This window comes from Alternaria postmessia (genome assembly GCF_024291825.1).
Source record: "Alternaria postmessia strain BMP 2775 chromosome Unknown scaffold_50, whole genome shotgun sequence".
Taxonomy (NCBI): Eukaryota; Fungi; Ascomycota; class Dothideomycetes; order Pleosporales; family Pleosporaceae; genus Alternaria; species Alternaria postmessia.
The window spans coordinates 102,335-119,164 of record NW_026260123.1 but is presented as its reverse complement, the minus strand read 5'-3'; the positions used below and the strand labels follow the sequence as shown (position 1 = coordinate 119,164).

Here is a 16,830-nt window from a genome sequence, read left to right as displayed (position 1 = left end):
ATTTACAAAGCCATGCAGTAGGCCCATTGGGCTTTTGGTGCACCCATCTCACTTGCAGCCCACGCCAAAACTCCACATGGCGATAAAGACTTTGAGATTCTCGAAAGAAGAGCAGCAGAACATGGCACCTGCTTGTGATTCTTTCGGTGTCATGGAGGCATGCGGAAGGCTGGTGGCAGTCTCATGCGACTTGAAGAAGAGTTTTCGGGTACAACGCATGATGGACGAATAGTATGTTTTGCAAAGAGACAAGTGCTATTTTGTGACCTGCTAGTCAGAGCAACCGGTCATGTCACAGGTGTAAAGTCGATTTAGACGAACGGGGACCCATATTGACCGTCTTCTTTTTTTTCATTTTGGTAAACTGCACAAGAAGTGCAAAGATGAATGGAAGGTGATGGAAGGCCTGGAGGTGGAATTTATACCCGCAAGTCGAAGTCACACATCAGTGACGCTAAAGGCTTTCAAGGAAGAAACCGTATTACAGAGAGCCTGGCGCCATGAGCAGCGACGCATCTTCTCTATTCCGAGGTTTGTGGAGAGCGCAAGTAAAGAAGGTGGTAACAAAAAACCAGATGAGGAAGCGCCTCACCATGGGATTATTACATGGTGCCAAAGAAGAGCATTTTTGAGCATATTGATGTTTTCTGGATGAGCAAGGTCATGTAGTCATTTTCACGGCTTTTGGAGTGCAGCAGGCCTCATGTGAACTTTGCTTCAAGACTTTGGGAAAAACTCTTCGATGGATAGGAGCGTAGAGAGAAGAAGTTGGATCACTTAGGATTGCTTTATACACGCAACTTCAGAGCAGACCATGTCCAAAGATATCGCTTTTCGGAAGAACAAGGTTGTCATTTGGTCAATATGATCTTTTATGAAAGAGCAGGGCTCATGGACATGTTGATCGAGAATTTTGATTTCGAGAAGCCTATACAAGACTGCAAGAGGAATCAGAGAGATTGGAAAGGTTCGAGTATGAGATTTCGACTTCTCCTCTTCACAGGTCATAGATTAAGCTTGTGTTAGCTTTTGTGGAAACACATTCATGACTGAGATGTCAGAAGATCTCAGAGGGAAGCAGAGTCCATGTACCTTGATAAAGGTTTTTTTTTGATTATATTTAGAATGAATGGAAGAAATGGTAGCAGAAGCGGGACCGCATCAAGGTAGATTTTATGCTCGCAACCCAGGGCAAATCACGCTCCATTGAACCGGGAACTTCTGGAGGAACACAGTCATCAACTCCTCGTGTTGAAGTTTTTGAAGGAGAGAAAAGTTCATAAGGTCATCCGAGGTCTGTTTCGGACACGTCGGAGATTGGAATCGAAGCGGTCAGATCGACGTTCTCTGAGTAACAGGTATGCCCGTGTTCTGGACCAGATCATTGCTGGGGTAGTTCCAGTTTTGAGAGCACACAGCCATCCATGAACGAGGCTGTAATGGGGAGGAAGACAGAGACCATAGTATGTCTTGTTTTTATTTTATAGAAACCGCGCGACGAGGTGAGGATGACGAACAAAGGCTAGAGTGATCGAGGAGATGTTTTATACACATTGCCTCGTAAGTGCGATCATTGGATGTAGCAGCGAAACCGACCGGCGATAGTCTCTCATGTTGACCATCGCGCGTATTTTAGATATGTAGTAGATTCTTTTGAACGAGAAGCAACATTGGTTCGTTCGTTCTGATTTTGGAGAGAGAGTTGCCAGACCATGGCACGAAGCCCACGCGCTTTAGAGAAACGGCCTGGTTTGAGGATGCTGAAGAAGGAGGGGCGAGCCAGGGTATATATATGTAATAGCCACTGGCGTCTCGACAACATAGGTAACATATGGTTGATCTTTGAGTACATTTTGAGAAGATATCAGAAGATGCCGTCCATAATGAGGATGCACTGTCTTTTCAGAAACGCCAAACACATATAAGGGCGAGCTCGCACTTTTTGGAAGCAGGACAAAATTCATATGAACCCTGTCCTAATATTTTGGAGAATAGGTTTTGAATGTGGGTCGAGGAGACAGGAAGACGAAGACTCTGCGAGGGCTTATATAGTCTCCAAGCGCAGTGTAGGTTCGGATCAAAAAAGTTTCGCCAATCCATACATACTGCAACACAAGGTTTTTCGAGTGCGCGAAGACAGGGATCTCAACATGTATGATGTTTATGGACTTTCTGAGATAGCGGCAGGAGAAAAAGAGAACATCTCTGTAGTGTTGAAGTATTTTGGTGACTCGCATATGGGAATATGTGTTGAGCTTTTGGAGGAGAAGAGAAGCGCCATGATTTTAGGTTTCCCGGTTTTTGTTTTGGAAAAATAGAAGATAGAACGTTGAGCAATGGGAGTAAGCATCAGTCGAAACAGAAGACCGCTTTTATACCTCCCAACTGCACGTGCACATCCAAAACACGTGAATCGTCGTTTGCAGTTCTGTTCGCATAAACCATCTAAAACAATACTCTAAACTAACCAAAGTCCGTATCCCGTCCAATGACTCGAAACTTTACCATCGTCAATCAAACATCTCTAACTCCATCCTCCCTATGTCTATCACCCTCCCTCATTCTCCTCTCCACCCTCCCAATCCTAGGCGGCGTCTCATCCATCCTCGATCTTCCCCCTTCCTCATCCCCATACCTACTATTGATACCCTCCCTCTCCCTTTCCATTGCCTCTCTGTCCCCGTCATTCTCCTGATCGCGCTGTTCAGGTGGAACGCGGCGATGCGTACGTACCATCGTCGTAGCCCGAACCAGCGGGTCATGCGAACGTCGACTTGTCGTACCACTGCCTTGGTCTAGAGCGAGAGCCGTCAAGGGACTGTCGCGAGTGAGTGGAGGGTTGAGGTAGCGGGCGCCAGGTATGGGGCGGTAGGCGCGCTGGGGGACGGAGCTGGTGGTTTGGGGGTAAGCTGATGGGTGGGGAGGTCAGTATACGTTTTATATGCAGTTCATACTAGGAGGCTTACAGGCTTGGAAAATGTCGCCAGGCTCGCCACCACGAGGTCCTCCCAATGGGTGCGCCGTTTGACTCTGCGATGGGCGTCGATGCGTGTTGAACGGGGTGTTCCCGTGTAATTCGTTGCGGAAGCCGGTAAAGTGGTGTCGCCGGCTGGGTGCATCATGCGTGATGGTTGGTTGTGGCATACTATGACGGAGGGCGTTCATGTTGGTCTCGACTTGCATTGCCATTCTAGGGTTGTGCAAGCGTTCGTAAGCAGCCCGTTGTGCCTGAACTCTACCAGCACGTATAGCAGCGTCAGAGCTAGATGCCGGCACACTGGAAGGGTTCTCGCGGGAGTGCCGACCGCCTCGTCCACCTCTGCCATGAAAATTAGAGCCCCATTCATGATTCTTTGACTCATCTATCGCCAAATTTTCGAATGATTGTTGGGATTCCTGTGCTCTATAGTAATCTTGCTGAGAAGACCTCGTGCTTTGACCAAGAAGAGGTGGGGGATGGCGTGAATGATTTGGCCGGCTACCGTGACCTTGGCTTGACCTACGCGCTTGTGCCCCTTCCGCGCGAGATTGGTGAGTATAAGGATTCATTCGAGCCTGGGCAGCTTGCAGCTGACGCTGATAGTGCTCAGAAAAAGGATTAAGGGGCGATTCGAGACCCTCCATTGCCGCTGTAGTTGCGTCAACGATGTAGCCTAACCTTTGGGTTGTGTAATCAGACGATGCTGAGTCGCCTTGATTGCGAGTGTATGGCATCGAAGGTAGTGGCGAAACCCCATGTGGACCAGAGCCAACGTTATCGGAAAAAGAGAGAATTGAGCTTCCTGAAGAATTCGGACGATTTGTGCTGTGTCTGGAGACTGAGGAAGGAACTGCAGGTGCTAAGGGACGATGGTCTTCGTTTGAAGCCACCGCTCCGTCCATCTGAGATCGAGAAAGGTCGTTTTCGATCGATGGACCACCGCTGGAAGCTCCCCTGCTAGGAGGAAGCGAGCCGTAGTAAGAGAATTGTCCACTGGCGCCTGAAGCATCGCTACTAAAATGTCGTGGCCCTGAGTTTGTCTGCTCCGGCTGAAGCGAGCCACCAGGAGTACGAAAGATGTCTGATGAAGTAGAATAATAGTCGTTGCGAGAAGCAGTAGAATCTGAGGCGTTCCGTCTGGACCGGGGTTCAACCGTTGGTAAAGTGCTGAATACGTCGTCGAACGGAAGACCAGAAGGGGGTCGGCTTCGATTCGTGAGAAGAGACGGGGCGGATCCTGAAGACAAACTTCGCATAATAGAATCTTGACGACCACTGACCCGCCGCGGCTCACTGTGTGGTGTTCGTCTCCAGAAACGGTCCTGTCAAGGTGAAGTCACGAAATTAGTGTATGTCTCACAAGCATGTCGCACAATCACAACTTACCTCAGTGCTCTTACGCATGCGATACTCATCCCCCCGGGGAGTGTGATGCCAATAACCTTCCAAGTAGAGTGTAGGCTGGTCTTCGTGGGGAGTAGTTGGTGACTTGGTGGGATCGCCAGAGGGCTCTTCATGTTCCGGCGAACTTAGTCTCTGCATGTGATGCAGCGGAGACGGAGCATGAGGCGGTTCACCGACATCACGCGCTCGACCTCCTCCGCGTAGTCCGGTAGAACTTTCAGTAGAGTCGCCAGAGGGAGATATTGTGGAGCTATTACTGGTGTCACCGATGCTGCTGGCTCTCGTTGAGTCCAGCCTGGCATGGCCGAGTGGCGATCTTGTTGGCGTACGAGCGACCGACACAACTGTATCCGGCTGGGACTGCGTAGTAGATGGTCGGCGGTTTCTACCAAAGCGAAAGGGGAGTACACCATGTAGTGAACGTCGTGGTGGGGATTCCGGCGAAGGTAATGACAGTGCTGGCGAGGGAAGTGACCGTACCGGAGATGCTGGTGACACTGGTGGCTGCATTGAATTGATCCGCAAAGGGGTCTCTCTCTGCGATGTAGGAGAAGCGGGCCGTTCGCCGACGGAATGCTCTGTCGATGGTGTCACTTCCTGGTAAGCATCCTCTAGGAACTCCTCTTCTGCGGAGGTAATTGCTGCCGCGTGTGGCTGCAGTACGGGAATAGACCCAAGAGCAGTAACAGCATCTCGAGTCAATCTCTGGGGGCCAGGTCTGAGGATGGGTCGTCCTGGTTGTGCTGGACGGCCAGGAGGCGGATTTGTTCTCAGTCTTGTTCTCTGCCTGAGGGCCATGCGACGGAAGGTCTCGTCGATGTCATCGGGTATCAAGGTAAGTTCTGATGTTCTGAGACGTAACATTCTGTCCAAATGTCTGAGCGATTGAAGGCTGAAGGGATATTAGGGCCAAAACGGGTGAGTAGACGGGGACATTAATGTAGAGTAGCAGGAGTTGAGCCTACCGTCTATCATTGTAGCTTTCAACTCTATTTCCAGAAGGGACAGAACTAGGAGCAGTCGATCTAGAAGGAACAGATCCAGAGGGGGTGGATCTGGAAGGAGGATATCTACCAGCAGCGTGTACAGGATAGAAATCTCCAGAAAGAGTAGATCTAGATGGACTTGTTCTAGAAGGAACAGAGTCTGGAGGAGCAGATTCAGAAGGGATTGATCCAAAAGGATACCTGTCTCGAGAAGGAAGACTCATTGCGCGTTGATGGTAGCGACGATAGCGAGTTGATGGTGGTGAAGGATGGAAGGAGTGGACGAGGGCACCTTCCAGGTCCAGAGACATATTCAAAAATTACCCGTACTGTGTGCCCATGACTGTTCATTACGAGTGTGCGAGCGTACGACTTGCTGCCACGTGAAGGCACCGCTACCATGATTGAAGCTGGTGATGTAAGAAAGCGAGGTGGTAGCGAATCAGACGAGGAATCATTGTCAATATCATTGTTGTTACTGCTGCATCCATCGTTTCTGGAATGGACGCGCTTTTTGTCTAGTGCGCGTGATTGATATCGCGACATGTTGGTTGTGGTTGTGGTTGTAGTTGTGATCGTGGTCGTGGTCGGGTCGTGGTGTTGTTGAGCTGTCGGCAAGAATGCTGACAACGCCGAGCCTATGGCATCACCACCAACAGGCTGGAGCATACGGGCACATCATATCCACATCCGCGAATAGTTCTTTTCCCGCCCACAACCTGGCCTCTGGGCCCCTGCCATGCCTTCGTTCCACGCTCGTATTCCGCACGCTAGAAGAGGCTACTTTGACGCGCTGCGGCCGGTGCCTTAGCTTCAGACATCGACTATCTCTCACCCGTTACCGCCAGTGCTGCTGCCCAGTCCCAGTGGCCGCCACGATGAATGGCGACCTGAGTCTGTCGCAGACGCTCGGCGGACTGCGCATCGCCAACCCAGACGAGGACGACTCGCCGCCGCCCACCCAGCACAGCAACCACGATGACACGACGTCACCCCCATCACCGCCCTCGCCGACGCGCGCCTCGTCGTCGAATACCGTGACCCAGGACCGCCCCGATCTCCACCCCACGTATTCCAACTCGCACTATTCCTACACAGAAGACAACGCCTCGCTACACCCCAGAGACAATGTCTACCAGAGCTCCCCCTCTGGCTCCCCGGCCGCCTTCCCCTCCCCCCTGGCTGAGACTTCGTCGATATCATCTCACTCGCCGCGCCTCTCCCACCGCCAGTCCATGCCCCTTCAACACCAGGCCCAGCACCAGCAGCCCTCGTATCCCCCGTATGCTGCTGCCCCATTGCTCCAGCAGCAGCGCAGCCAGGCCCCGACGTCGCAGCCCGCAGGCATGCGAGAGCGCCCAATCTCTACGAGCATGTACCAGCACCCCAACCTCTCGACCTCTTCCACCGCTGCCCCTGGCACCTACAGATACAACGACGATGCAATTCAAGGAGACATGCGCCGGACCGCCAGTTCGCGTGTCGCGCCTGGAGCCATGCCAGTGAGGGAGGCTAGCAGACGCGACCCATACCGCCAGTCTGCCCAGATGGCCGCCATGAACGGCCCCCTTCCGCCCCGGAGGAGCTCACGGCGGATACCCATGGATGCCGGAGTAGCCAATCTATCAAGCTCACCATACAGCATTGAAGGCGGCCCGCTATCGAGCAGCGAGGAGTGGAAGGAAAAGGGCGCGGCTGTAAGCACCCGCCAGGATCTGGATCAGAACGGACGGCCCATAACGCGCGTGGTGAAGAAAGGCGTCAAGGACTTCAACTTTGGCAGAACACTGGGCGAGGGCTCCTATAGTACAGTACTGGCCGCTACCGACCGCCAGACACTGCGCGAGTACGCGATCAAGGTGCTCGACAAGCGCCACATCATCAAGGAGAAGAAGGTCAAATACGTCAACATCGAAAAAGACACTCTCAACCGACTGACGGAACATCCCGGCATTGTCCGACTCTACTACACCTTCCAAGACGAGCGCTCACTATACTTTGTCCTGGATCTGGCGGCGGGCGGAGAACTCCTAGGCTTCCTCAAGAAGATGGGCACCTTCGACGTTGAGTGCACACGCTTCTACGGCGCGCAAATACTCGACGCCATCGACTACATGCACAACAAGGGTGTCATACATCGAGATTTGAAACCAGAGAACGTCCTGCTCGACGATGCCATGCACGTCAAAATTACTGATTTTGGAACAGCAAAGATACTCGAGCAAAAGTCAAATGGCGTTGGATCGACATCGGGCGATCCATTGGAAGGGGCACAGTCGGATCGCGCGCAATCCTTCGTCGGAACAGCCGAGTACGTCTCGCCAGAACTACTCACAGACAAGAACGCCTGCAAAGCCAGCGACCTGTGGGCATTCGGATGCATCATCTACCAGCTGCTCGCAGGACGGCCACCGTTCAAGGCTGCGAACGAGTACATGACATTCCAGAAGATTGTGGGTTTGGAGTACACATTTCCAGATGGCTTCCCTCCACTTGCAAAGGACCTGGTTGAGCGACTCTTGGTCCTAGACCCATTAACACGACTGCCCATGGAGCACATCAAGAACCACCCCTTCTTTGAAGGGATGCAATGGGGCAAGGGCCTGTGGAAACAAAAGGCCCCACGGTTGAAAGCCTACAGCCCGCCCGCGCAGGAGCCCATCAAGCTGAATGGTAGGAATCCTGGCACTGTTATGGAAACTTCAATAACACAGCCAGGTCCCTCGACACCCGCAGCAGCAGCACCCAACCAACCCCAAGCACGACCGAAGCCGCGCCTTATCACCGAACTGCCCCCTCCCTCCCAGCTCGACATTGATTGGTCGCCGGTGCTCACAAAACGCGACGAGCGGATATTGAAGCTTGGAAACATGTTTGTCACACAACACGCCCCTGGACACCCTGTTGGTGGAAAGGAAGAGCCGGTGGAGCAACCTAAGAAGTTCTCGCGCTTCTTCGGTGGCAACACGGTCAAGAAGCGACAACGACTTGTAATGATAACGTCCAATGCACGCGTACTGATGTGCGCAGCAGGCACGAATGACAAGAAGTTGAAGGAAGAGATATCACTGCTCTCAGCGGGTTGCGCGTGGAGGTCATTCCAGGATTCCAAGGGCCTAACGTTCTGGCTCGTTGAGACGGTACGTTGAAATTATCCGTTCTTGAATGAATGATACTAATATCCTCCAGAAAGAGAAGCAGTACGTCTTCGAAGACCCCAAAAGTACTACGAGCGACCCCGATGGCAGCAAGTACTCCAGCCAAGAATGGCTCGACAGCATCGAACAAGCACGAGACTACGCCTTTGCGCAAACCATGACCAACTCGTACTCTGCCGACGTAGGTTTGAACGAGCTCGTTTCAAATCACACTACCCCGACCAGTACGTTGGGAGGAGACTCCGCCCTCGAGGGCGTCAACATCCCCGCCTCGCGGCATGGCCACCTCCGCAAAGATCAAGGCGATACTGACTCGATCAAGGGTAGGAAGCGCTTTAGCAAACGTCATTCGAAGAACGGATTGGCCAACTTTTGAAAATCGTCTTGAAAGGAAGGTCATGATTGGGTACAGATAGCGCGCCTCCGTGTGCTATCTCAATACCAACCGACGATACGTCCATCTACATGCGACTTTATACTCGACCAAGTGCTGCTCATACATCCAGCCTCATCATCCAGCGTACGGCGTTCTGGCGTCTCCTTTCCTTGTGTCACCATCATCCGATCCAGATTCAAATCCAGATTCAAATCACCAGCTCCAAATTTTTCCTTTGTTTTCTCCTCCAAAGTACGGATTTCCTCTACAAGTACGGATTTCACTCTACAAGGTACGGCATTACAAAGATCTATCACAAGCGATATTGTTGGCTCAAACTATTGGCATTTAGCGACTTTGGTAGCAAACTTCTTTCATTTCGATACATTTCGCCGGTATATTCCGGACAAAGGGTGGTTACTGCTTTCACTACTACCCTTCTTCTTTCTGTGTAGGTTTGTGTTTGGAAGGCGCGTTAGATTGGGCATAGTATTGCCGGCGTCGCACGTTCATGTGTGTATTTGTCTATCCATGTTTGTTTTTATTCTTGAGAGGGATTGAAGTATGTGGATTGGAAGAGTAGGAAGGGAGATTAGGCGAACGTTGGGGGGCGCTGAGGGGAGAGAAGGGAAAATTAGATTGGCCATGCATTCTGGCGCAGAAGAAAAATACAACTTCTTTAATGTGAGAATTGCTGGTGATGACCAGTTGTCTTCGCATGCCTGTATTCTCAATGTCGTCTTATGCGTATCCTGTGTGAACGAGTACTGTTCTTCGATTTATTGACTGAGGTCCTTGTCTTCATCCCTCAACGCCACAGTAACAACAAGAGTCACAATGTGCCGAACTACCACGCGTTCAAAGGGAGAATAAGGAAACAGTTGTGTTGACGTATGCCGTCTATTACTACATGAAGAAATGATATGAACAATCGCAGATGCAATCGACTCGCGACTTGTATCAGACTCACGATGCAATATTATGGTTTCGGCCATCTTGACATGATCTCTCGCCTGACGTTTCATTGCAAGAGAATACTCAATAGATTCAGTACAGCACGTACTGAGGCTTCCCGAGGCCGCAAGTGGCATCGCCTGGCTATCGGCATTGATAGCATCATGATGGCTGGCTGAAAGGGTGTGACATTCCCGCATACAGCATGTTTGCAGACCGAAGTAGCTAGTCCCGAGGTCTGGAACTTACTTGAAAGGCTATGTCCTCGAGCTCAAGTACCTAAATAGAAGGGTCAAAGCACGGATCACTTCAATATCTGGCCAATCACGGGAGAGTTCGTTGGTTCTCAGCAAAACACGACCTCGGGAAACAACAACCTCACTAAGATTTCTCCCGCATCTTGACGACAAATTGTAAACAAATCAGTGTCAGGAAGCATATCAAGTCATAGAATGATCCTAAGAATTCCGTGTTTGGGCGGCTTCCAAGGTTCTCGTGCCAGCTGAATGGCTTTCTGATGCCAGCTGAGAGATTCATCGCATGACCAGCAAGACAGTTACTTCTCCACTTTGATGCTCTTGCAGAGCGCCGCTCCGGAAACGCTATTCGATACCCTAGCTTCCGCTGTGCGCCATCAAATAGTTCCCATGCGCGGGCCGGCGAGGGTTAGCGATGAACTAAGTCACATCTTCACCTGAGCCTTGCAAATCATCGAGCTTGCCGATAGAGCCTCCCATACTTAAGTTATGATGAGGCCGCTCCATGTAGTCTCTACACGGCGTTCCAACTGCAAACCAAGCACTGCAGATTTGTTATAAACACTCTTGCAACATTTGAAATCATAACACGACGTTACTAAGCCGCATAAAGGTTCAAGATGGTGCATCGAATCTCCATGAGTGTTAACAATGAGTCACCGTACTATCTCGTTCCGAATGGTCAATACGCCTACTGGGGAGAGATGGTTTCGGGCCCTCAAACGGTAAGCACTTCTACGCAGAATTAAAGGTCTCTTCAAAGCAGGAGGAAAGCAATTAACGATCAAGTTTGCTTATGATACCAACAGGTCAATCCATCGAAAAAAGACTCGGGGGGAGTTTTCCAGGCTTCGGCAACCCCTTGGGTTGGATGTGCAGGTGTTAGTGGATACACTCTGAGCACAAATAACAAGGGCACTCCTGATGTGTGGATTATCCTGCTGGGAAGCGATCCTGACTGGAGTGCGGAAGACAACCGCGCGCGAGTGATCATGCAAAGCTCTGAAATCAAGCCATCCAAGGCCGTATACCAACAGCTGTTTGACGGCAACACTAAGGTTTCCCTCCCATCTGACCATGGCGTCTTCACCGTGAGTTAAGCCCTTGCCTTCCTTGATGCGCGCGAGTGCGAATGCAAGCTGATCGCACATACCATCAGTTGACGAGCGATATCGGGAGCACAGACGACTGCACAGCTACCTTCGTTTTGACATTTCAACAAGGTTCTGGTGTGACGACGGAGGCTCTGCAGGTTCCGGCACCCTGATAACAAAGCGAAGGCAGACATACGGCTCTACTTACTGCCCAATTGCATGGTTGATACTCCGGAAATTGGAACGAGTTAGTATAGTGTAGAAGTGGAATAGATGGGGTTGTGTCAGTAGGCAACAAATGTCTCAAATGTCTGAGCTTCAAACTCACTTGCTGTCGATGGGCCAACAGTGTATGTCTTGCTGCGCAAGGATGCATGTTACATCTCAACTGTTCGATTTCTATCCAGATAAAGATACATAACCATAATATAAACGTAGAATGCGAACCACACATGCAACCCCCAATCCTCATAAGCCTAGGGAAAGGTCATCAACCAGCCTACCGGCGGCGTTTAAACAAAGAAAAAAAAAGGTTAAATCGCTAATTCAAATGCAAAATGTAATGCCTATGCCATCCATCCATCATATACACATCCTCCCAGCATCTTCTAATAAGCATCCCCAAAGATCTCCTTGGGACTCTGCACAAGCACATCTCCCGCCTTCCTCCCTTTCCTCTCCATCTTCTTCTCCATCTTGCGATCCTTCCTCGTCGTCAAATGCGGCGTCACAGGCGTGATAGGTGTAAAAGGCATATACGGACTATACGGCGTGAAGGGCACTCCTGTTTTTGGAGTACCTAGTGCGAGTTTCTCGACACGTCGGTCGAGGACGGTAGTTTGGATACCAGGGGAGGCGAGCGGGGAGGCAAAAGAGCGGAGAGGGAGACTGGCGTTTGCATTTTGGGCGCGAAGTTGCGAGGTGGGGGGTTGGGCGAGAGGTAGGTCTTTGGAACCTAGTCGTTGCGGTGCTGGGCGGGGGAGGGGTTGAACGCGGTCGAGGGATTCGTCGTTGTAGTTCAATGGCGAGCTTGGTGAGTTGGTCTGAGTAGGAGGCGAAGGGGGTGCGCCGGGGTTGGCGTAGAAGCGTGGGGAGAGTGGTGTGCGTGCTTCGTCGTCGGAATCTGCACCGGGGTATTTCGTTATTGGGCCTGAGATGCGTAGGTTCTTTAGGTTGAAACGCGCGTTCTTGCCTCCTGTCGTGCTGTTGGTGGAGTTTTGAGAGCGTTTGGATAAGATGCTGCGCGGGCTTGGGGGTGCGTGGGGTTCTGCGCGGAGGTGCTCCCGGTTGTTCGAACGGGGGCGGTCGGTGTAGGGTGCTGTTGGGGGTCTGTCTGAGTAGCCAGGTGGGTAGATGGCTTTGACAGGTGAGATTGGGGAATCGGCGGTGTCTTGGGGTCGTCCGATGGAGAGCGCTGATGGTCTTCTTCGCTCCGTGGGTCGGGGAACTGGCTCCTCTTCATCTACACTGATCTTAGAAGCGTGCTTCTGCGCGTCAAAGTCCATGACGGCGGCGTAGAGACGCTCCATGTCAGCTTGAGCTTGATCCCTGTGGGCATCAAGCACCTTTTGATCAAAAGAACTCGGCGATTGAACCACGGGACTCTGGACAGCGGAGTCGGTCTTCTTGAACTTCCTCCACAGTCGCGCAGATAGTGGCGGCGATGCTAGACCACCGGTGTTGATAGTCGGTCTTGTTGGTTTGTAGCCGTCCTGGAGCTCCAGCTCTAACTGCATAGGCGGATCCAGTGCTTTTCGTCTCATCTTTCTACCAACAGTGAGGAGAAGTACTCCCCAAATAAGTACTGTAAAGACGTAACCGCCAACGACACCACAAATCTCGTACGGTAAAACGTTCTTGTCTCGGACAGCGTGATATGAGGCAGGAGGCCCCTCGTCAGGCGCTGGTGTGGGGTCGCGATAGTTGTCGAGGAAGTTGTAGGGTGTAGCAGAAACACCAGATGCAACAAGAAGCAGAGATATGAGTGCTGGAGGAAGCGCTCTCTCCAGCATCGTTTCCTGGGCTTGACACTCAAGGAAATATAAGTAAGAAATAGGAAATGGGAGGGGCGGTCTATCTTTCCTCGCACTCGTCCAGGGTACAACGTCGATCTAGGGCCGCAAATGCATTCGCTTCCCGACTGAGAGGAACCGGGTGAAGTGCAGAGTGTAACAGAGGCGACATGGTGATTTGAAGAGGGATGGGAAGCGGGTAAGTACTTTGATCGGCAAGGAAAGGACGACTGGGTGTGATGGCTTGGGATGCTGCATACGCGATCTCATTGGCTGAGCTGTTTCTTGAGCTACATTGGGGCGTCCAGTGGGTGAAGTCTCTCAGCCGCTGAGCGGGGTCGCTTTGAGTAGACTAGACCCAGGTGGGACGACGGCAATACCTGAACGTCCAGACATAGTTCGAGGCTATCGCGCTGAACAAATATTCGGGGCTGCCATGTACTGTGTGAAGGCAATTGATGTCGCGATGGGCGTTGCCGCTATGTGAAAACAGTTGGAAACATGTTTGCCGCGCCACTCGACTGCTCCACGACTACCAACTTTCCGGACAGGCACCATCTGCCAACTCGAGGCACAGTCAGCGGGAAGAGACGGTCCGCATGCATAATAGTGCGGCCCCTGCAGCCCAGAAAATGCGCACCCAGTCCCGCACTCCCATTCGTCAGTAAAGTCTATTCTAAGCGCCCGATAATGCGAATCAGCGCACAGTCACCTCATCACACTAGCAATCACGAAGCCACTAAGGGAAGTAGTATATTAGCCACTTCAAGGATTATATGCCGAACAAACTACTTGAAGTAACGAGTCGGATCGCAAATTCTACGCGACAATCGTCGTAATGCAATGGGAATCACAGACTAGGCTTGCAGCAAGGACCGATTATTAGGCCGCATCACCCTCATATCTTGTGACGGCAATTCGCATTGGCCGTTACTTCTCTTACTTCACGATTCATGCATACTTTCGGCATTTTTGGAATGCCTTTCGGTGCGTCAGGAGACGCTGATGGAGAGATAATGTGGCTTCATTATAGCCCTGCGGTCGACATCACTATCACTACCTAAGGATGCATCGTACCGATGCTGGATTAGCGAATGCTAGCAAACATATCTGCTCAAGAGAGGTTGTTGAGCTTACCCTTTCGAAGCGAGACCCGCTTGGTGTGGGATATGCAGACATGCATTCTGGAGTTGATGGCAATCACTTGCCCTCTGCCTTAGCGGTGAGGGCTTCATCCAAACCGGTAGGCTCCCACATGGTCTTATCTTTCTTGTTCTGCACCCACAGAACATCGCCCTTGAGATACGCCACTGCGCCTCCTCGTCCAGTCGCGCTTGCGGTGATGCGGAAAAGGGGCAAACCGGTCTGGTCGTGAGCTTCACGAAGTGGTATCAACAGCAAATTCTCTTCAGCGCAGAATTCCTCTACCATATCCTTGAATGTTGTCTCCTCGACTTGTGGCGCAGGACGAGGTGGTTCCTTATTGACGGACTTGGAGAACTGGGATGGTTCTGGGGAGACTCTCGTACTCTCGACGTGAGGCGCTGGTAGATGTGTCAATCTTGCGTCGCCAAGATCCAGTGCGGTACCGATGAGCGAGTATGCTTCATTCCAGGATGAGGCCACGGAAGGTAAGTTGCTGATTTCGTCCTGCAAGATCTCGTTCCGCCACCACGCAAGCCACGTCTGGACCTCTTCAAAGACAACTTCGGGACTCGTAAGCCATTGGTGGATGATTTCGAGAAACTTGGGGAAGAACTGTGCTTTCAATAGTTCTCCAATGACTTCATTTGATATCAGCCCTTTCCAAGCGAAAACGGCCTCGAGTGGTGCCAGATCTTGTTCAGCGGGGTTGATGTCAAAATTGTCTCGTAGGTAGGTCGCCAAACGCGGTACTAGATGGGAGGTAAGTAGATGGTCAAACTCGCCCTTTCCAAACACTCTCCTCCACTGGTCCATCCCTGGCAACGGGCCTTTGGAGAGGTCGATGGACTGTAGTGCATGTCGGATCTTGCGTTTGATTTCAACAACTAAACCTGATCCCTTGGGGTCTAGATCAGTCGGCTTGAGGAAAGGCAGCCACTCCACAACCCATGTGTGTGGGCTTCTCTTGAGCTTTCGAGGATTCCACTCCTGGATTGAGGTGGAGAGCTTTTGTGTGATTTGTTCCAGCACCCGCTTAGCAATGAATGGTGGTAAGACTGGCTTCCAGACTTCTACCAAATGCACCATGGGCTGTGGGTTCTTGACATCCCACTGTGTTACAGCGGAGCTCACTGTTGGGAGCCAATATTTGAGCATCATGGACTCATATGACGATGTAGTGCCACGCTTTATCGTGTCCTCTTCGTCGACTGAGTTGCGGCTAACCAGTGCTTCTGAGGGGTGGGTGTAGGCTTGAGAAGCAACTCTCCTACTTCTGGGCTGTATGATATTTGCCATTTCTGAGAAAGCCGCGGCCACGCCCTCCAACGCATCCTCAAGTGGCTCCCAGGACGCGATAGCTTTGGAGAAGTGTGGATGTATAACGGCAATCGATTCGCGGTGTAGCGGCTTCGATGGGTAGGCGGCGCGCAGGCTCTTCAGCCCTTCGCAAACGACGTCAAACGTGCCTGTGCGCAGAGACTCGATGCGTGCTTGTAGATCCTCCAACTCGTCCATCTGCTTTTCGAGCGCTTCCAGCTCCTTCTGAAGCGCATACTCTTGGGGTGGAATGGCCTGCGACTCGACCTGAAGTTGTTCGAATGCTTCGGAAAAACTGTTCAAGTCTCTGCGTACGCGCGCTTGCAGAGAGTTCTCGAATGGGACGATGTCAGGGCCGCGGAGGGACACGCCTGAAGTTGGAGTGGACGTGCCGGTCGTCGCGTCGATAATGGACTGCAGTGCAAGCGGTACATGCATGCCAGCTGCTTCGAGCTCGAAAACAGTCTTCTTCGGTCGAGGAGCTGATGCTCGCGTCTCGCCCCGTGCTTTGGCCTTCTTCTTCTTCCTCTCCTCGCGCTCCTCTTCTGAAGTGTCGACATACTTCTCTCCGTTTGCTTCGGCCTTGCGACGCTCCTCCCGCCGTTGCTGCTCGCTCTTCTCTGCCACTATACCGATACCGCCCTTGGTGCCGCGGTTGACGACCTGGATAGGCTCCGAGATACCGCCTCCCTCTTTTCCTAGACCTCCCTCACCCTTGTAACCCATCTTGGCCAGCATCTTCGCACCAAAGCCTGATTTGAGTGCACTGCCATCCTCGGCCTTGGCCCTTTTGTTCGGCTGCTGCCTGAAGCTGTGTTTTCGCTTGCCTCCTTCGTCCATGACGCCGATAGGGGGGGTTGTGAATACGGGCAAAGATGCGTATACGAGCTATGTGCAGGCAGTAGCTGCAGATTCTGAGTAGCGGTTCGCGGGCGCGCAAGATGTCGCGTCGTAGAATCGGTGTCGCAATCGGTGTCGCAATCAGTGTCGCATGAATTCGAGACAGGAAAGACGTGAATGCGCCTGGTTGTCGTGGAAGGCGGAGTGAATGTCTTGGTGCAGCGGAAACAATGTTCTGGAATTCTGCCTCTGGGCGACTGCGCCAAGAACCGTTAGATCTGGGTCGCTCCTGCCGTACCGTGGTAA

At 51.9% G+C, this 16,830-nt stretch overlaps 3 protein-coding genes across 3 annotated transcripts; 1 reads left to right on the top strand and 2 right to left on the bottom strand.

Annotated features, from left to right (window-relative positions):
- Positions 1 to 6,248: 6,248 nt before the first annotated feature.
- J4E82_007425 (uncharacterized protein) lies at positions 6,249 to 8,904 on the top strand (the record flags this gene model as incomplete). The annotated part of the gene is made up of 2 exons (XM_051733671.1): positions 6,249 to 8,510; positions 8,560 to 8,904. The coding sequence occupies 2 exons, from the start codon at positions 6,249 to 6,251 to the stop codon at positions 8,902 to 8,904; spliced, it is 2,607 nt and encodes an 868-aa protein (XP_051586587.1).
- A 2,913-nt stretch (positions 8,905 to 11,817) lies between these two features.
- Positions 11,818 to 13,221, bottom strand: J4E82_007424 (uncharacterized protein; the record flags this gene model as incomplete). Its single annotated transcript, XM_051733670.1, has 1 exon — positions 11,818 to 13,221. One exon carries the CDS (start codon positions 13,219 to 13,221, stop codon positions 11,818 to 11,820), a length of 1,404 nt encoding a protein of 467 aa, XP_051586586.1.
- Positions 13,222 to 14,421: 1,200 nt separating this feature from the next.
- On the bottom strand, positions 14,422 to 16,524 carry J4E82_007423 (uncharacterized protein; the record flags this gene model as incomplete). Its single annotated transcript, XM_051733669.1, has 1 exon — positions 14,422 to 16,524. The coding sequence occupies one exon, from the start codon at positions 16,522 to 16,524 to the stop codon at positions 14,422 to 14,424; it is 2,103 nt and encodes a 700-aa protein (XP_051586585.1).
- Between the last annotated feature and the right edge of the window lie 306 nt (positions 16,525 to 16,830).